The 21,935-nt window shown below is 44.7% G+C and overlaps 1 protein-coding gene across 1 annotated transcript in view; it reads left to right on the top strand.

Annotated features, from left to right (window-relative positions):
- The window catches only part of LOC147881169 (uncharacterized), a 73,567-nt gene that overhangs the window by 36,097 nt on the left and 15,535 nt on the right, over positions 1 to 21,935 (top strand). Inside the window, exon 4 of the mRNA XM_087369994.1 lies at positions 8,471 to 8,525. Coding sequence (XP_087226120.1) covers positions 8,471 to 8,525 — 55 coding nt within the window. The remainder of the gene's footprint in view (positions 1 to 8,470; positions 8,526 to 21,935) is intronic.

Below are 21,935 nucleotides of genomic sequence, written 5' to 3'. Positions count from 1 at the left end.
ACTTGAACTTAAGAGTTTGCAATTAAGCTGGAATTAAGACTTATACAGCTTAAACACAAAGTGACATCATTGGAAAATGCAATATGATTGAGGGGCCAAGACGGCCCCCCCCCTTATCCAGGCTCACTTTATTCTTGAAAATGGAGATACAAGACCAAGGTGCAATACACCTTCCAAACTGATGAACTCAGTGAAAACCTAGGACCTATATACAAGACTCAAGAGCATATGTACAAGGTAGACAACAAAAAAAGAGGACTCCAAGCTCAGGTTTCAACTCTTGGCTTGCCCAATCCACAAGGAAGAAGCCTGCAATAATCACCACTTACATCCAACATTAGAGACAAGCACTAGTTTCTAGAAAGATAGTAGAGACAACATGAAATAGTGCTATAAATGAGATAAACTTGACAATACAGGCTCCCTTCGTGACTTGACCCTTTTGTAGATGAAGTCCTTGATGCCTTTGAAGCTACCTTGGGTGAGGGGAGTGTGGAAATGGGGCTGGAATGAGAACAGCTTAGAAAAACAGCCTGTAGGCTAGAGAGAGAAAGCTTTTATGGAGTGATAGCTGTAGAGAGAGAGTGCCAATGCTGATCCCAAGGGAGGAGATGTAAGAGAGGAGCTGCTGCTGTTCCAGAGGTGCACAGAAAGGCAGATTTCTGCAAGGGAAATGGGCTGGAACAGTAGAGATAGAAATTCTGCAGTAGAGAGAGAAAGACTGCAGCAGGAGAGAGAAAGGGGCTGTGGCTGCTCCAGGTTAGGTGAAGGAGAGAAGATTCTGCTGCTGTTCCAGAAGAGCTGAGAGGGGGCAGATTTCTGGAGAGGAGGGGCTGGAACTGTAGAGAGAGAATGTGCTGTTGTAGAGAGAGAAAGTGTTGCTGAGGTGAGAGAATGGCCTGGGGAGAAGCTGGCTGCACCCAAGGAGCTGGAGAGGTTCTACTGCATCATCCAAAAGGAGGGAGAAGAAAAGTGACGAAATTTTCATGTGTGGAATGAAGGGGAGAGGCCTTCTTTTATAGGCTCAGCCCCCCTCCTAGACCTAGAGTGGAAGGTGGACACTTGTCCCAGATTTTTGGTGGGCTGCAGTCCCAAAGAGGACAGCCCACCACCTGCCCCAAATCTACCAGATTTGGGGCCAAACACTTGGCCTGCATGCCCTGCCACTTGCCATGCATGCTGCCACATGTGTGGGACAGGTGGACTGACCTGCCAGCTCAGATTCCATGTGGCAGTCTGCCACGTGTCAGCTGCCACGTCACTCCCAAAAACCCTAAAATTTCAAAGTTGTCAGAATTTAATTCTGATCGCACCCACGGGTTCCTAACAGCTTAGACTATCTATTGACGTACTCTAAGGTCATAACTGAGCCATACTGAGCTCATTTGTTTGTCGTCTTATCTTGTATCTCCATTACTCTTGGCATGCTTCCAGGCCCACACCCAAAGCTCAGGGAACATTCTCTTGAATGGTTCCTAGGTCAGTATGCAATCTATGCATTTGATTGGTCCCATGTTTGGGTACTCAGGTGGGGTGTGGTTTCGAGATGTCCCTCTCAAAGAGAGGCCATCACTCTTGTGGGTCACTAATGCCCATAACCCCAAGCAAGGGGGTCCACCCTCAAATGCTAGACCTAGTCCCCATTGGTCCGTAACTGAACAGTAGGAAAACATTTCATTTCTTAATAAGCATACTATTGAAAAACAAAAAGAAATAGTACCAAGCAAGTGGATACATGTTGAAGCAGGATGACATTTGCTGAGGTGAGAGAATGGCCTGGGGAGAAGCTGGCTGCACGCAAGGAGCTGGAGAGGTTCTACTGCATCATCCAAAAGGAGGGAGAAGAAAAGTGACGAAATTTTCATGTGTGGAATGAAGGGGAGAGGCCTTCTTTTATAGGCTCAGCCCCCCTCCTAGACCTAGAGTGGAAGGTGGACACTTGTCCCAGATTTTTGGTGGGCTGCAGTCCCAAAGAGGACAGCCCACCACCTGCCCCAAATCTACCAGATTTGGGGCCAAACACTTGGCCTGCATGCCCTGCCACTTGCCATGCATGCTGCCACATGTGTGGGACAGGTGGACTGACCTGCCAGCTCAGTTTCCATGTGGCAGTCTGCCACGTGTCAGCTGCCACGTCACTCCCAAAAACCCTAAAATTTCAAAGTTGCGCACCCACGGGTTCCTAACAGCTTAGACTATCTATTGACGTACTCTAAGGTCATAACTGAGCCATACTGAGCTCATTTGTTTGTCGTCTTATCTTGTATCTCCATTACTCTTGGCATGCTTCTAGGCCCACACCCAAAGCTCAGGGAACATTCTCTTGAATGGTTCCTAGGTCGGTATGCAATCTGTGCATTTGATTGGTCCCATGTTTGGGTACTCAGGTGGGGTGTGGTTTCTAGATGTCCCTCTCAAAGAGAGGCCATCACTCTTGTGGGTCACTAATGCCCATAACCCCAAGCAAGGGGGTCCACCCTCAAATGCTAGACCTAGTCCCCATTGGTCCGTAACTGAACAGTAGGAAAACATTTCATTTCTTAATAAGCATACTATTGAAAAACAAAAAGAAATAGTACCAAGCAAGTGGATACATGTTGAAGCAGGATGACATTCCCTCCGTCTTTCATTCGGTTGTCCGCAACTGAAATGCTTCCTCATAAGCATCCAGGATTTCAGGACACTCCTGAAATGTGGCTCTGTCCACCCATTGGGCATCGGTGGATGGGAGCCATCTGAACTTCAAAACGTACATTTTGCGAGTCGTGCCTCGACGTCCCGTAGTGAAGTTATGCAAAATAATTTGCTCTGGGATCAACAAGATCTTAGTGTCCTCTACTTCAGGTGCATCGTCCAGTGTGGGCTCTTGAGGTGGTTCCCCAATGAAGGGTTTCACCAAGCTTACGTGGAAGACATTGTGGATCTTCCAATGCTCTGGAAGTCTCAATCGGACTGAGACATCATTTATTACCTGCAACACCTGAAAAGGACCATAATATCGAAAGGATAGCTTGAAGTAGATACGCTTTTTGCCCACTTTGGTTTAACCGGGCTTTCTCAAATTTCAATAAGACCCATTGGCCTTCTTTCACTGCAAACGCCCTCCGTCTTTTATTTGCAGTTGCTCTTTGTTTCTCCTGTGCCTTTTGAATGGCTGCTCGAACTGTGGCATAAGCAGAGTCATAATCCTCCACGAATTGATCAGCGGCAAAGATTTTCTCTTTTGTTTGCATGAGTGGAGTTGGTAAAGATCTACCATATACAATTTCGAAAGGAGCTTTTCCAGTGGAGGAATGAATTGTGTTGTTATAAGCAAACTCCACAAGAGGAAGGAATTTCTCCCAAAAGGTTTGCTGGTCATGCACATAAAATTTCAGCAAATCCAAGAGTGTACTATTCGTAACTTCAGTTTGGCCATCCGTTTGAGGATGAAAAGCTGAGGAGAAACTTAGAAGAGTTCCAAGGTTCTCAAACAAAGCCTGCCAGAAGTTACTAGTGAACTTTGAGTCTCTATCTGATACTATAGACTTGGGCATGCCGTGGTGTCTAAAGATGTGTCTAATAAATAAATGGGCAGCTTCAGGTGCCTTGAGATTCTTTCTGCAAGGAATGAAGTGGGCTTGCTTGCTGAATCGATCTACTATCACCCAAATCATGTCATGATTTTGATTGGTCCTGGGAATTCCTGTAATGAAGTCCATGGTGATGTGTTCCCATGGTCTCTCAGGAATGGGTAGGGGCTGAAGTAAATCCTTGGGTTTTCCTCTCTCATACTTAGCTTTTTGACATGCGAGACAAGCTGAAATGTAGGCAGCAGTGTCCTTTTTCATATTAGGCGAGTAGAAAAATTTATCCATGGCTGAAAAAGTGGCCACAATACCCCTATGACCAGCATAGGGTGGGTTATGGCTTTCCTCCATCACTTTAGATCTAAGCTGCTTTGTGATACATAGTTTGTTCTCCATGAATAAATAGCCATCCCTGATGTGGTAGGCATGATGGGTGCCTCCATCTTTCAAATGTGCCCATGGCTGAGCAAAATCAGCATCTCCCTCATAGAATTCATTGAGGGCTGTTAGCTCATCATGATAGGGAACTGAAATATGGTGAAGCCGTGGTCTACGAGAAAGGGCATCAGCCACTACATTCTCTTTTCCAGGAGTATATTGTATCTGAAAATGAAATGATTGCAGAAAGGTAGACCATTTCATATGTCTCTCTCTGATCAGAGGTTGAGTTAGAAAATATTTAAGACTTTCATGATCAGTTTTTACAAGAAAATCTATCCCTAAAAGATAATGTTTCCAAAGTTTGAGAGCATGAATTACAGCCAAGAGTTCTTTTTCATAGATATCATAATGAAGTTCAGCATCTCTTAGTCGTCGGCTTTCAAAGGCCACAGCATGACCATCCTGGGTAAGAGAAGCCCCAAGGCAATCGCCACTGGCATCAGCTGCTACTAGGAATGGTTTCCTTAAGTCAGGAATGATAAGTACAGGAGCTGTAGTCAGGGCATATGCTTTAGAGCATTAAAAGAGTTCTTTTCTTTTTGGGTCCATCTGAACTTCAGATTTTTCTTAGTGAGATCATGTAGAGGGGCTGCAAGTTCAGCAAAATGCCAAATAAACCTTCGGTAATATGAGCATAGGCCTAGAAAAGACCTTACCTCATGGGCATTCTTCAAGTCAGGCCACTCTACAATTGTCTGTATCTTGGCTGGGTCCATACGGACACCTTCTCGTGAGATAATGTGACCAAGATAGTGAATCTCAGGAAGAAAGAACTCACTTTTCTTCTCATTGATGTGAAGAGCATTTTCAGCTAAGATTTGAAATACAATCTTTAGATGTTCCTTATGCTCTTCCTTATTCTTGCTGAAAATGAGGATGTCATCAAAGAAGACGGCAGTGAACTGTCTATAGTTCCTGAACAACCGTTCCATCAGTCGATTGAACGTGGTTGGGGCATTAGTAAGGCCAAATGGCATTACCATATATTCATACAGCCCAAATGTGGTTCGGAAGGTTGTTTTATGAATGTCCTCAGGTACAACTCGTACCTGATGGTAGCCACTCTTAAGATCTATACGGCTGAAAATTTCAAATCCTCCTAAACGATCAAAGATATTGTCTATACGAGGAATTGGGAAACGATTCTTAACCGTCTGTTTGTTTAAGGCTCTATAGTCTATGCACATCCTGAAGGTTTTATCCTTCTTTTGGACTAGTAAGACAGGAGAGCAAAAAGAAGAACTACTGGGTTGGATCAATCCCTTGTCCAAGAGTTTTTGGACTTGCTTGAAGATTTCATCTTGTTGAGATTGACTAACTCTATATGGGGGTCTATTTGGAGGTGAAGACCCTGGAACTATGTCAATTTTGTGATCCTCTGGTCTCTCAGGAGGGAGGTGACTAGGAAGTTCCTGAGAGAAGCAACTAGAGAATTCCTGAAGGAAATCTAATCTTTCTTTTGTGAGAGGATCTGACTTTTCTTCACTTGGTTGCTTATCGCGTACAAACACTAGAAAAGAACATACTCCTTTCTTAAGCAAATTGGGAGATCGTGCATGACTTACCATAGGAATGGTGTTTCCTGAAACTCTCGCTGTAATGCTCACATCTCTACCCTTATGTTGGAGGGTTAGAATATTCTTCACATAATCGATTCGGGGGTTGACTTGCTTATGCCAAGGCATGCCGAGAATTACATCTGATCCTTGAAGTGGTGCCACCATGAAGGGTAGATGATCCAAGTACCCTTGGATGTGTACCCGAAGCTTGCCGATGATGGGGTACACCTTCTCTTCTTGGTTCTTGACAGAATTTAATTCTGATCGCACCCACGGGTTCCTAACAGCTTAGACTATCTATTGACGTACTCTAAGGTCATAACTGAGCCATACTGAGCTCATTTGTTTGTCGTCTTATCATGTATCTCCATTACTCTTGGCATGCTGTCAGGCCCACACCCAAAGCTCAGGGAACATTCTCTTGAATGGTTCCTAGGTCGGTATGCAATCTGTGCATTGGTCCCATGTTTGGGTACTCAGGTGGGGTGTGGTTCCTAGATGTTCCTCTCAAAGAGAGGCCATCACTCTTGTGGGTCACTAATGCCCATAACCCCAAGCAAGGGGGTCCACCCTCAAATGCTAGACCTAGTCCCCATTGTCCGTAACTAAACAGCAGGAAAACATTTCATTTCTTAATAAGCATACTATTGAAAAACAAAAAGAAATAGTACCAAGCAAGTGGATACATGTTGAAGCAGGATGACATTCTGGCCGTCCAGGGTAGGTCACACGGAGAAGTGGAGGAGATATCCATCTTCTCCTACACAACATGAATGGACGACAGCTACAAATGGAGACATCGACCTTGGACTCCTTTGAGAGAGACACTGGAGGGGATCCTCAAGAGGGGCGCTCTTGGTATTGGACGCACGCTTTGGTCCAGCCTTCGACCGTGGAAGGTCTCATACTTCTTATGGTTGACTGCTCACGAGATTCTGCTCATTGGCCCTTGGTTGGAGCAGATGAGGGTGGATGTGTGTTCTTATAGTTGCACGGAGGGTGTCTTGTATTCTATCCTGCACTGCCTTTGGAGCTGCCCGAGTGCCTAGAGGATCTGGCTAGGTTCCCTTCGGATCGTGACTCGGATGCAGAATATCCACTTTACCTGGGACATAGCGGCCTAGTTGATGGAGGGGGGGTCATGCCTTCCACATTGATGAGGTTTCCCCCAGCCTACATGATACATAGACAGAGCATTCATCAGATTGAGTTGCACGAGGAAACCCCTCCAACCCAACGCCGTCCTCCCTTGGCTCTTGAGGATGATGTGTGGAAGACAGTGGCTAGCATTACAGCATGGAACATATGGGAGATTTGTACTTGCATGTGGGCATGACCCTAGAAAACCAGTTAGCAAGGCCATGACTACACACTCGAGAGATAGGCTATCATCACACGTATATATATATATAGAGAGAGAGAGAGAGAGAGCTTATTAAAGTCTTCGGAAGACCGATGGGTCTATGAGATTGTGAAAATCCTGGTACAAACGAGCTGTGAGGGTGGAGCTACTAAACGAGCATCCACACCAATACAGAATGCAAAAAATGCAAATGGTAGTACTAAGTACTAAGTACAACATAGTTATGTCAGTGGTCGACTACATATCAATCTCGTCATCGTCATCATCATCATCAGGACATCAGGGTGGATGAGGCAATGGAGGCATGAAATCGGCGATAGAGTGTTGTCGGCCGCTCACAGGTGGGGCTGTGTGACGTCTCTTGGTCATAACTCTACGCCTAACAAGGGCTATAGTAACCCCTGTCGGTTGGGCTCCAACTCTAAAAGAGAGAGAGAGAAGAAAGAAAAAAAGAAAGTTTATCAAAGTTTGCTAAAGACCGATGGGTCTATGAGACTAAAGAAAAACCTAATACAGTGAGCAAAAGGGTGGAGCTACTAAGCGAGCATCCTAACCCATGCTAGAAATCTGTGTGTAGACATAGTCAGTGATATCATAGTACATGTCCACCCTAAACCTAAGCAGCCATCGTGGCATCATCATCCTCATGTGGAGACATAGTCTGATCCAATACAATACAATAGGCATATAGAACATCAAGATTATACATTTGACGGTCGGACTACGCAGTGCAGGCAGGAAGCCAATATTGGATCTCTGTCTACTATCTGGATGAGTAACCTGTCGTGCCCTCCTGTGGTGGCCGCTACCCGATGTCTGACGAGCGCCACTGTAACCTCAATCGGCTGCACCCCAGGCCTGAAGAGAGAGGAGATGTCAGTGAGTGTGATATGTGCATCTGTCCTTTGCCTGGTTCGTCGTGTCTCAGTGTCAGGGTCTTAGCCTCTCCTACTAATAGTGACAGCAACCTGTTTTGCTTGAAAGAACTCTATGATCGTACTCTGGGAGGAGTTGGGCACGGTCCCTTGCTTATGTCTCCTCGATCTGATGAGACGATCTCTATGTCGGACCGCCTCGTGAATAAAAGCTGCCAGGCATCTCTGGTCTGGGTATAGGAGGAATTTGGATAGGCCCTTGAATCCGTCTCTGAAAAGGCAATGGTATCGTCCACGAATCTCATAGTAGACTGGGCAATGGAAAAGAAAGTGCTCCTCTGGCGCTCTCACAATGTGAAGATGAGAGAGACTCATAAATAGTCTGGATAAATGTAGAGATGCAACGGCTGACACATGATTGGCCTCTAGTGTGAAAAAGCATCCCAAGGGTGGTTTAAGGAAAGGGTGCATACCGTGAGATTTGTACGTGTGTGTATAATGGAAAAATGAAATGCATAATGAAATATCCATTTTAACAAGTATGTGACTCTTTGTTTCTTATATACACGGATTTATAGCTCTCTTTTTGTTCTGTCTCTAACATTTTTAAGTGATTCCTAGATAGGATTTCACTCGAACTTTAGTCTTTTGATTGTTTTGCAGTTGGTGTGTCATTGCGTCCCTAACTACAATGCAGAAAGCTCAGCAAATCCAGTAGGTAAGTAGCGAGCTTCATTTGAATGCATAAGATTTTCCATGAGTACAATTCTGAAGGGCAATTTGGCCTTGAGGTTGCAAGTTCAAGGGGAGACATGGACCAAATTCTCTTGAGATTGTAATCTAAGACTTGAATAGTCTCTCTCTCTCTCTCTCCCCTCCCCCCCCCCCCCTCCCTCCACACCCTACTCCCCATTTTTCTACATGTATTAGCTAATGATAGCATGCCACAGCCTTCTTGAGTTACATTGCTTCTCACATCAACTACCCCTTCTGAATGACTGTCATGAGATTGAAACTACACTATATGTTGTGTTTTGAGAGGATGAGTTTGGCCATGTTCATGGATTCATATTTGTCTGTCTTCTCTCTCTCTCTCTCTCTCTCTCTCTCTCTCTCTCTCTCTCTATATATATATATATATATACGTATACGTATACGTATATGTATATGTATATGCATGTATGTATGCATGCATGCATGTATGTATGAATGTATGTTTTCGAGGGCGGTTTTTTGTATGTATATATAGTCTAAGCGCTTTTTTTGCTTAGCTGCTCATTTGGAGGGACTAGAACAAAATTATATAGTCTTCACAAGCAGTTGTAGCTTGCATGAAGAGAATGTGGACTACTTTTGATTAGCCTTCTCCTTTAGTGCGAGTGTTTGTCACTACTGAGTCTACACTTCAACTCCAAAGTACTGACATAGCTCAGTACAAAGACCTTTGTATAAATTGATGCCAAGTATGTGTGGGTGGATGGATCCGTACGTGTGAGAGCATATTTTTATACTATGGTCTACACCCACCGTTGGGCGGCCATGAGATTGCTGGGGATGTCATAGTAGCTATTCCTTGCTATGCATGATGGAGTTTATGGTTTTCAACCCTATGACTATCATAAGATTGAAACTACACAATGTGTTGTGTTTTTAGAGAAGGCATGATCTGGGGTTCATCTAGGTGTACGTTCCTGCTCTATTAGCAGACGTGCAAATTTCACCTTGTGAAGTCTTCGTTCATGTTGCGGCTTGTTGATATTGTGGTAAATTCGTTCTATCTTAAGTGGTGTGTTGCCCATCAGCTAGATTGTCTAAGCATTTTTTTTGCTTAGTTGTGCGTTTGGAAAATCGTATAGTGTCTATAAGTAGTTGTAGCTTGAATGAAGAGAATGGGGGCTACGCTTTTTGATAAGCCTTCTCCTTTAGTGCCAGCCTTTGTCATGGCTGAGTTTGGCCTTCACCTCCGGAGTGCTAACAGAAACTCATTACAAAAGACCTTTTTATAAATGGATGCTTAAGTATGTGTGGGTGTGTAGATTTGAATGTGTGGTTTATACTATGTCTACACCCACCGTTGGGTGCCGATGACATAGGTGGGGATGTCAGAGTAGCTAGTCCCTGCTATGCGAGATGGAGTTTTTGGTTTTCAACCTTGTGACTATCGTGAAATTGAAACTGCACTATGTGTTTTGGTTTTAGAGGATGAGTTTGGGCATGCTCTTGGATTCATGTGAGTGAGTGTGTGTGTTTTCACCCAAAAAAAAAGTGTGTGTGTGTATTTAAGGCTTTTGTTTTTTCCGATCCTCCTTGTGGCGATCCCTTCAGGATGCGTTAGCATAGGGAGATCTTCCTCCAGCCCAGTTAGAAGCTTTCTTTCACTGTTTTTAGCTTTCAGTAGAAGTTTGTCACCAAATTGGTACTTCTCCCAAGACATAAAGAGGAATCTTTATTTGGCGATGGTCAAGAAAGTTGACTTTGGTTAACTTTCTTGTTTTACTTTTGCTTTGCATTAGTAAAGAGAACTGTGGGGATGCCCACAAGGGACTAGGATTAGCTGAAGAACTAGGAATGCATGCATTTCACTAACCTTTAATGGGTTAAAGTGTTTGTGCAATGTATAGGGCCTAAGAAACTGCAAAAAGAACCCAAGAGTGGGGAGAAATGCACAAAAAACAGGTCCCACGAGGCTTAAAAGCATGGACAAGCGGGGCACCTCTTTAAAAGGAGGGCCCACGAGATAAAAAAGGCACCAAAAGCACCAGATTTAAAAAGACAGCCTAAAAAGCTTGGTTTTTTTTGTAAAAGTAGCTTGTAGAAAGCAGGCCCTAGCTTTTTGTTAGGCCTAGTCTATAAAAGAAAGGCCCCAGGCCTTCCAGATTCATCCAAGAGTTGTACTCAGCTTCATGCTCTTTTCAGAGCCAGTTGTACTAAGTATTATTCTATTGCAATAAAGACCTTCGGGGGGGGTCCAACCCTTATTTCTGGGCCCTAGATTTCGAATTTCATAAATAACAAGGAAAAACAGCATCTAATAGCTTCATCTGACAAGGAGCAGCAATAGATTTCTTCTAGGAATCAAAACAACCTGAGAGAGGGAGAGAAAGAGCAGAGATTACTACTTCCACGCAATATTTTTGCAATATTTCACAAGAACTTCGCGATAGAAACTAGAGAACACAAACTGAATCTGAAAATCAGAATTGCAGCACTGATCTCAAAGATTTTTCACAATAGGACAGAGGGAGAGAAGGAGACGCAACACGCGCAACACTATCTTGGTGATTATCTGCTGCAAATCGAAGATCCGGGCTGCGTTTCTACCAACAATGATTCGTTTTTAGGGTTTCAAAGCTGAATACAGATTCGTTTTAGGGTTTCTGTCCGGTTTCAGTGGTATCAAAGCATAGGATTTCCACTTTCCTTGGTGGAAACAGTCCAAGGCTAGCAGGCGCACTTATTTCTGTATCAGTTCGAGTGTTGGAGGGTGAGCTGCACCAATTGTGACCTGATTCTTGCTCGAGAAGGTGGGGTGCTCCTGTTTGTGAACTAATACACATCCAGGACGGTGGGGCACTCCTGTCTGGAGGGTAGGAGTTGAGGCGCAAATTTCAGGAGGCACAAATTTGTATCGCCCCTCTTGGGCTGTTTTCTTCTTTTTCTCTGTGATCTATCAAGTGGGAAAGACGTTCATATTGTCGTCATCCTTGACGTGCTTCCAATCTCTTGCTCAGAATTCTCAATGCAAAAAGCACTTGCTTTTCACGAGAAACATTTGCTTCTCCCAAAAAAGCACCTGCTTTTTGTGCACACGCGGCCTTCTTTTCTCCAAAGCGGAGTAAAAGAAGCAGTAAAAGCAGTAAAAATCAATGAAAAGCAGCAGTTGCTTTTTCGTTTTTCTCATCATGGACGTGGCCTCTTAGCCCTCACAAGTACAAGCGCCTAAGCAAGATTGTGAGATGAAGGGAAGAAGGTCCCAGGATGAGGATTTCTATCAAGAACTATTGGCTGAATTGGCAAAAGGCCTCAGAGATGTTATGGGACATCTAAAGATAAGTATTTCTTTCATGTTTATTAAGCTTGCCTTATTTTGATTTAAAGATCTAACCCTTGTATTTTATTACAAGGAACGAAGTGTGTTGTTTCCTTGATTGTCAAACTCTATTTGAGGGTAGTATGTTCAAAGTTGGCAAGTTGATAGTCATGCATCTGATTTTATGATCTTCAATTATGAAATTGAGTTTTGACAACTAGTCATGATAATTATGTTCTTATGGAGTATGAGATGATCAACTATCTGATCCTTTATGGCGGGATTTCATGTGGTCATTATTGACCAAGTATCTCAGTTTCAGAGGAGTTTCAGTTATGATATTCAGTTTTGTTGTTTTCTTGTTATGGAGCATAACATGCTCAAGTATCAGCCCTCAATATGGCAGAATATTATGGTCAGTATTGACCCACTATTTTCTTTAGGATTCTATCATTCAATAGTTGCCATTGGGATTTGTTTATACAAGAACTCTTATGGTTTCTCATGGATTATTATGGCCAAAATGACACAGTTTTACTGTTCCCTGTCAGTTATATGTCCTTTTGGAAGTTTAAGAACCCTCCAAGTTTATGTCTGACCAGCACGGTAAGTGTTTGGTATGAAGATATTTTATGTATAAGGAAGGACCGGATCAGTGAATAGAATTGCAAATATTCTTCAATGCAAAGTTTTTTCCAAAGGAACTTCCAAGTTGAGCTTTACAATACTTGGAAGAGTATTGGTATGGAGTTTATCACTTCATTAAAAAAGATTTGAGTGGATTCTCAAAGAAAGAGGATATGGAAAGATTCCAAGAAACAGTTCCATTAAGGCTAAGTATCTCTTTTATGTTGATAAAGTTTGCCTTATGAAGATCTAACCCTTGTATGTCAATACAAGGAGAAAAGTGGACTGTTTTCTTGAATTTGTTTCACGAAGACACAAGTCAATGAGTATGATATGCCCAAATATTGGCCATGTGGCTTCCTTTTTATTCAGATTTAAAGATGGAGTTGCAGCCTAAGAAGCCGAGGGGAATACAGAGCCCTTGGAAGAAGCAATCATTTCAGAACTATCTCTAGTCCGGCTTGTGAAAGTCAAAGAAGAAGTCAACTCCAAGAAGTGAAAGGGGCATGGGAAGGACATGCAAGTACCGGATGGGAAACTTCTCTGAGAAACATATATGTCAAGAGCTTTGTCATTCCAAGGAATTTGGACCAAGAATATTGATATGATCGAGAATGGCACCATATCGAAAGAACTCAGGTGGGGGGTTGATCATAGCAAAAGGGAGTGGATTCAGAGCTCGGGCAAACCTGATCAACAGGGGGACCTGCGGTCATCCCTACCGCCTCCCCTCTCCCCGGATCCCTCTCCCTCTCCATTCCCCTCCTTTCTCCTCAGTTCCCCCCCCCCTCGCCCCTCCTATGGTCATCCTCACCACCCGTCCCCCTCCCTCCACCTCCCCTCCTCCCCCTCTGTCCCCCCCTCAACTTCCTTAGCAGGTTCTTTGGCCTCCTTCCCTCCCCTCCCTTCCTAGGGCCTATCTCAACTCCCTTACCAGCGGGCAATGGTAAGACAATGCCCCTTTCCGCTTTCTCATCGCAGCATCCTGTCCCCTCTCTCCATTCGAGAGGGGAGCCAGAGGGAAGGGGCTCGTCCTCTCGGTCAGCAACTCCCAATTTTCAGCGTAGGCATCCCTTACCGCGGGAATTTTGGAGATTGGGGCCCTGGAATTATCTAGAGATTCATGACTCTTACCCTCGACCCGTGGAGGTAAAGCTTGTGATCTTGCAACCACGGAAAGGGGGTTCGATCAGCGTAGTGGGCTCTCAGACACACCCTGTTTGGAGATTCTAGTTTGTCTCCACAGGGTTGGAGAAGTGGTCCCTAGTGGTGTTTGATGCTATGCTGGGAGATCAGATTTCATGCATGATGGATGAGTGGATGGGGCCACAGGGAGTGGACCTTTGGCACGCCCATGGTGGTGAGGTGAATTTTCAGCTGTGCTTCACGCGGGAGAAGCCGATGTGTGGTTTGGCGGTAGGAGTTATCAGATTGCCGCTTGAGGCAAAGGTTGATCATGCATACTACTAGCCACTCTAGAAGTGTGCGGATTTGTTTAGAGTGGAAGTCTCCTCCATGATGAAGTAGGCACGGAAGATCGGCATTGAGCCGATGTCCACCCTAAAACGCCGCCGTACAGACACTGACTACTTGCCCTCCCAACCCCCGGCAAAGTCACGTAAGGTAGTCTTTCTGGAACACACAAGAGAGCCTTTTTTTTTGCATCCCCGTTCTCATGACCATAGTGAGTTGGAATGTGCATGGGCTCCATGACCATGCTCATAGTCAACTGTAGTACTTGATCCTTCCACAGGAGCTGCATAGGACAGTGGTAGGGCAGGCAGTGGACATCCTTTTGATTCAAGAGCATATGTTCTCAGCATCAGACATTAGATGGCAACACCACCTCCTCGCGGGAAGAGGCCCGGAGGTGTGGTCCCCTGCAGTAGGATGGGGTGGAGGGGTCTGCATCTCGGTCTCATAGACAGTGGCTCTAGAGGTTTATGATCAGGGCGAGCTTATCCTAGGACGGGCAGTTTGTATGGGAGTTAGGATGGAAGAGTCCAGGATTGGGATCCTAAACGTGTATGCCCCAGCGTGCAGATAGCATTGTCCGGCCTTTTGGAGGAGGCTGACAGAGTGTCTTCCGGATGTAGACTCCTAGATTGTTGGAGGAGACTTCAACAACCTGGAGTTTGTGCCGATTTCTTCTTCTTTCAGCCTTTTTTCAGTTTTTCCATACTTAGCACCTTCGGGCCTGCTGTTTTGTATGAAGTCTTTCAAGCATTAATAGAAGGTTCCTTTCTTTGCAACAAAAAAAGAAGTTGAGGGGATGTCACCGAATTGGTACTTCTCCCAAGACATAAAGAGGAAACTTTATTGCATGGGCGATGGTCAAGAAAGTTGACTTTGGTTAACTAGATAAGCCTTGTATTACTTTGCTTTGCATTAGTAAAAGAGAATAGCCCACAAGGGACTAGGATTAGCCCAAGAAATAGGAATGCATGCATATCGCTACCTTTAATTGGTTAAGTGTTGGAACTTGTTTGTGCAATGTTTAGGGCCTACGAGAGTGCAAAAAGTACCCAAGAGTGGGGAGAAATGCACAAAAAGCAGATCCCATGAGGCCTAAAAGCATGGACAAGTGGGACACCTCTTTAAAAGGAGGGCCCACGAGAAAAAAAAAGGGACCAAAAGCACCAATTTAAAAAGAAAGCCTAAAAAGCTTGGTTTTTTTTTGTAAAAGTAGCTTGTAGGAGCCTTGGCTATCTAATGTGAGGCCTCGGGTGCGCAGATCAACTGGACAAAATCCATCGGTTTCTTCACCAGCTCTGAGGAGACATAGGAGATTCAAGAGTGGGGAAGTGACTTTGGCTTCTGTTGGATACCATGGGGCCAGACAACAAGATACCTGGGATGCTAGGTGGGTATTAACATTACAGCAGAGCAACAGATCACCCCGGTCCTCGAGAGTGTTTGGCGTAAGCTTCTCTATGAGAGCTCGGCCAAACTATCCCTAGTGGACCGTGCCCTTGTGGCAAACCAGGTCCTTGCCACGGCTTGGTATATTGCCTCCTGCTGGTGCTTTTATAGAAAGAAAGAAAGAAAGAAATTTTATTAGAGTCTTCGGAAGACCGATGGGTCTTATGAGACTGAAAGAAAACCTGATACAAATGACAGTAAGGGTGGAGCTACTGAAACGAGCATGATCATACATAATCAAATACATCTAGATGTAACAATGAAAAGAAAAGGATTGGAGCGGAATCCTCCGTATGTCATGTCGCCCTGGCTGGTGAATAGCCGGTGATGGGACGTTGGCGCCCGTCAAGGGGGGCCGTGCGTCTCGGTCTCTTGGACGAGGCTCGACGCAAGACCAGAGCCACCGTGACTCCCGTGGGACGTATCCCGGGTCTAAACAATGACTGGAGGTCCCCCGGAGTGATCTGTGTGTCCCCTCGATGTCTGGTGTGTCATGCTGCGATCGTCGGGTCGGGGTCTCTGCCATGTCTGTGGCTAGAGACTGGACGATCAATGTCACTGGATGGGAAGAACTCTATGATCCTGCTCTGAGAGGTGTTTGATGATGTGGCCAAGCCCTGTCGCCTGAGTAAGTACTCTCTATGTTGGACCCCCTCGTGAATGAAGGCCGCGAGGCATCTCTGATCTGGGTAGGCGAGGAATTTGGAAAGGAGCCCGGAGCTGTCTCTGAAGAGGCAGTGGTAGCGACCTCGGATCTCATAGTACATTGGGCACCTGAAAATAAAATGCTCCTCTGACTCAACCTCCTGACAGTCGCACAATATGCATAAGTGATGCTTCCTAGAAATCCCCTCTGCTATGTCGCTCTCTATGCATTGGAATGAAAAGAAAAGTAATACCAATGGCAGCCTGGGCTCGGTCGAAGTAACCCAGAGCAAAGAGAAAAAGCAAGGAGAGAAGGCTTGTGTTTTGGATGCCTTCAGCCTCATCAGTGGAAAGATTGTCCATGAAATAAGGATCGTCGGATGGCTGAGATGGTGATCTCAGAATGCGACGTGGAAATGGAGGGAGGTCCCAGAGCAAAACAGATGCAGATTCAGCTAGGCCATCTCTCCATTTTGGGTAGCATCAGTGCTAGCCAAAGAACCCCGCTGTACAGCATCGGCTCTACTGATGCTGTACAAAGAAACAAAAACTCATCTTGAGCTTTTAGAATTTCTATTACGGAAACCAACGGTCCTTGAGGTATATCTTTTTCACCTCGTAAGACATACAGCACATCATTCATCTTGAATTGATAAATGTGCTTTTTTCAATCTATGGCTGGATTCTTCCTAGAATGCCAAGCCTTACCCAGGGCTATGTCTGCATGAGGAAGCTAAGAAGCTTTGTCATTTCAAAATCAAGCTTCCCTGCATAGTCCTAAATTCGAAGCTCCAAGTGGGTAACCCTCTGGTCCCATACTTCAGTTGAACTTCCATCTGCCATTCTGACTGTATATGCATAGTCAGATGGGCTAGTCTTTAATTTCAGCCTCTTTACAAGCTTGGAGTTAATTACATTGTGTGTTGATGCTGAGTTAAACAACACAATGACATCATGATTGGCTACTTGCCTTTCATCTTAATTAACTCCATATCGTTAAAGGCTATATACCCCGTTGCTGCGAGCTTTGATAGGACATTATCAAGTGCACTAGTTACTAGCTTAGCAACAGACACACATAACAAAACAGGTATTGACCTTTGAGAAGATCCCGCTAGCGAGCTGGCTGATCAAATAGCATAGGAGTTCTCTGATTGTTTTAGGGATGAGTTACCTTATGGGTCATCTCCAGAGCGGAATGTTCAGCATAAGATTGAACTAATCCGGGGGCAGAACCTGTAAATAGACCTCCCTATAGGTTAAGTTTTACCGAAGAAGCGGAGGTACGAAGATAACTGGAAGAATACCTCAAGCTGGGTTTTAACCCAATTTCTCACCTTTTGCTTCGCCATTGATATTTAAAAAAAAGAAAGATGATACTTTTCGCCTCTGTATAGATTACAGAGCATTGAATAATATCACTATTAAGCACAGGTATCCGATGGCTCAGATCGATGATTTGCTAGATGTGTCACATGGGGCCGTAATTTTAAGTAAAATAGATCTTAAATGTGGCTACCATAAGATCCGTATTAGAGCCAAGGATGTGCATAAAAGCGCTTTTAGAAGGAGGTTTGGACATTATGAGTTTTTGGTAATGCCGTTTGGACTTACCAATGCTACAGCTACATTCGTCATGCTTATGAACGATTTACTACGTCCGTATATCGGGAAGTTTGTAGTACATTTTATTGACGATATTTTGGAATTCATTAAAAGTATTACTGAGCATTACGAACACTTAAGAATAGTGTTCAGTACTTTGAGGAAAGCCAATCTTTATGTAAATAAAAAGAAAACCGTATTGTGTATGGTAAGACTTGAATATTTAGGATTCATTATTACTCTTGAGGGGGTAGAAATGGATCCAAAGAAAGTGGTTGCGATACTGACTTGGCCAATCTCTCAGAGTTTGACCGCTTTGCGATCATTCTTGGGATTTGTCCAATTTTATCGAAGGCATATTAAAGGATATTCCGAAATAGTATCGCCATTGATTGATCTGACCTCAGATAAAGTACCTTTTATATGAGGACAGAATCAACAAGAGAGTTTTAACACCATAAAACAAGCTGTGGTCTTAATATCGGTGTTAAAAATAGTTGATCCCCAAAAACCGTTTTTCCTTAAAACCGATGCAAGTGGCATTGCGGTAGGAGCAGTTCTCCTCCAAGAGGGAAGGCCAGTAGCCTTTGAAAGCAAGAAGCTTTCTCCCTCTCAACGAAATTGGCAAACTCATGAACTAGAGTTGTATGCTGTTGTATGTGTGAGAGCATATTTTTATACTATGGTCTATACCCACTGTTGGGCGCTGATGACGTCAGTGGGGATGTCATAGTAGCTAGTCCCTGCTATGCATGATGGAGTTTATGATTTTCTACCTTGTGAGCGACTATCATGAGATTGAAACTGCACTATGTTGTGGGATGAGTTTGGGAATGTTCCTGGATTCATCTAGGTATATAGAGTTTTATGTTGATGTTGATCATGATACTCTGAAACATTTTTGTAAACAACTTGACTTGAGAGGCCGCCAAGCTAGGTGGGCAGAACTCATGCAGGAGTTTAACTTGACGATTTGGTACCGAAGAGGGAAGGATAATAAAGTTGCTGATGCGTTGTCACGCAGCGTTGTCACGCATTATGCATAATATGAGTTTCACAGTATTAGAGAGTGCTCTAATGACCGAGATTAGAGAAACTCGAAAGGTGGACGAGTTCGTCCAGAGTCTTTGGTCTAAGGCTCATGGGAAAAAGAATGACCTGGCATCCAAAAAAGGTCAAACTTATGCAAGATATACCATAAGAGATGGTATGCTGAAAAGAAATGGCAAGGTAGTAGTACCTAATCAGAATGATCTCAGGCAGAGAGTCATTCAACAATGCCATGATAGCCCATGTGCGGGACATCCAGGAGTCGAGAAGACATATGATCTCGTGAAGCGAGATTTCTTTTGGTCAAAGATGAAAAAGCATATTCATGAATATGTGACACGTTGTTTTTCGTGTCAGGTAAGTAAGGCGGAGCGGGTAAAGCCACCCGAACTTTTACAACATCTAGAAATACCACTAGGTAGGTGGGAGAGCATTTCCATGGACTTTACACAAGGTGGATATGATTCTATCCTTGTGGTAGTTGATTGTCTTACCAAGATGGCTCACTTCATTCCAACTAGAGAGTCTGTTAGTGCCCCGCAAGTAGCGGACTTGTTTATTAAACATATATTTCGTTTGCATGGATTACCCAAATCCATAGTGTCAGACAGGGATGTCAAATTTACCAGTCATTTTTGGACTGCAGTGTTTGAGACACTAAGGATTGAGTTGGGAATGAGTAGTGGGGATCATCCAGAAACGGATGGTCAGACAGAAAGAATCAACCAAATTTTAGAGGATATGCTTAGAGCATATGTATCATTGAGGCAACATACATGGGACAAGTGGTTGCCATTATTAGAATTTGCCTACAATGATAGAAAACATTCCTCTACAGGGTTCAGTCCGTTTGAGCTGAACTATGGTTATAGACCAGCGAATCTAACTACAGTTGGAGTACCTCAGAAAGTGCCTAGTGCCGCGAACTTTGTGATTCAGATGCGGGAGATGCTAGCACTTGCGAGAGCTAACATCCGCCAAGCTATGGATAGAGCTAAGGCGTATGCAGATGAAAACAAATCTGTTAGAGAATTTAAGGAAGGAGAAAAAGTTTTTCTCAGAGTTCCTTCGCACTCAAAGTCTTTGACTGCAGGAGAGAGTGCTAAGTTATCACCCCGATATTGTGGGCCGTGGTTAATTCTAAAAAGAATAGGCAAGGTGGCCTATAAATTAGAATTACCACAGGGCTGTAAGGTGCACCCAGTGTGTCATGTTTCTCATTTAAAGAAAATTTTGCATACAGGTGACTCACTTATCGAGGGTGTTGTTTTGTTTTATGAGATAGAGGATAATGTAGGACGCAAACCAACAAGAATCCTGGACTAAGGAACAATGCAAGTACGCAATCGGAAGATATCCACGGTGTTGGTTGCATGGCATGGTTTACCTCTATCAGAAGCTACCTGGGAATCCGTATACCAGTTACAGAGAGTGTTCTCAGACTTTATCATCGAGGACGCTGATGCCTGAAGACGGAAGGAATGTTACGCTCAAGTTGAGGCAACATGACCTCAGAAGGGTCAGTCGACATTTTCCTTTAAAGAATCAATGTTTGTATTATATTTGTTTGGGCTTTACATAAATGATCAGAAAGGAATCAAAGTCAAGGTCCTTGGTGAGGGTGATATGGCACTAGACTAGGTGGATCTAAGGCTAAGGGGTATAAATGCATTAAATGTGCCAAGGGGCAAATGAATTCAATGATATCCCAAGAGAGGAGTAAGTGATGCATCTAGGAGGTACCCTAAAATGTAGACATGTGGCATACTAGATCCATCTAGGGAATTGGGGCTCGTTGGGATTTTGCAAGCAAGAGCTTTTTAGAAAAAAAATGGAGATTCTATAAGCTTGCTACCATCAAGGTTGGCAGGGAGAAAAATATGTGCCTATGCTGGTGATTGTAAAGAGAAAGATAGGCTTTTGAATGTTTATATCGTGATATGCTTCCTATGTGGTGTGTGTGGTGTGGCTAAGCGTGGGCTGGCGATAGTGAAGAATAGGTATGTGTGATCAGCTCCTGGAGGGAGTGGTGCTACGGTGAAGTCGGTGATACATGAAGTGAAGGTAGGGGATCCCATGATGTAATCTACTACACTAGTCCCCCCCCCCCCGTGTGGGAAGCAAGTAAAACCACCTGAGGAGGGCCATAGGTCAAGCCCGTTGTAGATGATGAGATCATGCATCCTATCCAGATCAAGGAGGGTGTGTCCATATGGTGTAACAGGCCCGTGTCGGTCCGATGAGATCGTGGTCATACCTACTCCGTCTAGGTCCATGTCTGGTAGCATGGTAGAGTCGTCTCGGAAGTCCAGGAGTGGTGCTTGGCGCGTGCTCGTCTTGGCATTGAAGTCCCCAATAAAGAGAACTTTCCCACGGCTGAAAGGTTTGGGATATCCTGATGTAAGGGTGCATATGGCGATGTCTCACCCTCCTCTCGTGCCACTCTAGCAAAGTGGGATGTGTTTGGCGGGAAGTAGCATATTGCTATGAAAAGGTCACGGGTGTCTGTGCATCGGATCGGGATCCACATGAATCGGGAGTGTGCGTCCTTCCTCTCAATGGAGATGGCTCCAGCGAGGGAAGACCTGTACAATACTGTGACCCCGCCTGATCCTCGGACTCCTCCTGTATCCCTCGTCTCATCCCTGAAGGCTGACTCCCATGTGTAGCCACTGACTATCGGTAGTGGATGCTCTGGGCTCTGGTGTGTCTCCGTGTAAAAGACTGTCTCGTCCTGTATAAGACTCCGAGAAGTTCCGTGGGTCTGACCATAAGGTACCATTACAGTTCCAAATGGTGCAGTCTAGGGTCTCGGAAATCTGAGTCTCATAGGCCCCATCCCCCTAGGGGGTACGGGTGGGAGTCCGACGGGTGCCGGTCAACAACCTACCATCTCGGACCATGGCCCATTTCCCCTCCTTGCGGGCAACATCCCCCTGCTGCAGAAGAACTCGTCGCTCCTCAATCTGTAGTGGTGTCAAATCCTCGTCCATGGACAGGTTGGGATGCTCTCGTAGAGCGGCTCTGCGTCGGAGTGTCGCTAGTCGAGCATGTGAATCTCTGAAGCGAATGACTAGGGGCTGCTCTCGGTTGGGATCTCTCTCAACACGCCATGCTCCCTCTATGCCATGGTCGGGAACCCCCATGGTGGTGGTCACAAAGGTGATCGCCTCCTCCATGGGCGTCGTAGTGGTGCTGGTGCTATCTCGCGTGATCCCTCGTATCCAAATGTTGAGGGCCTTCGAAGCC

This window comes from Dipteris shenzhenensis, chromosome 31 (genome assembly GCF_047967505.1).
Source record: "Dipteris shenzhenensis isolate YYH24624 ecotype China chromosome 31, Dip_SZ_1.0, whole genome shotgun sequence".
Lineage (NCBI taxonomy): Eukaryota > Viridiplantae > Streptophyta > Polypodiopsida > Gleicheniales > Dipteridaceae > Dipteris > Dipteris shenzhenensis.
Note: the sequence above shows the minus strand (reverse complement) of the source record. Positions and strands in the feature narration are given on the sequence as shown.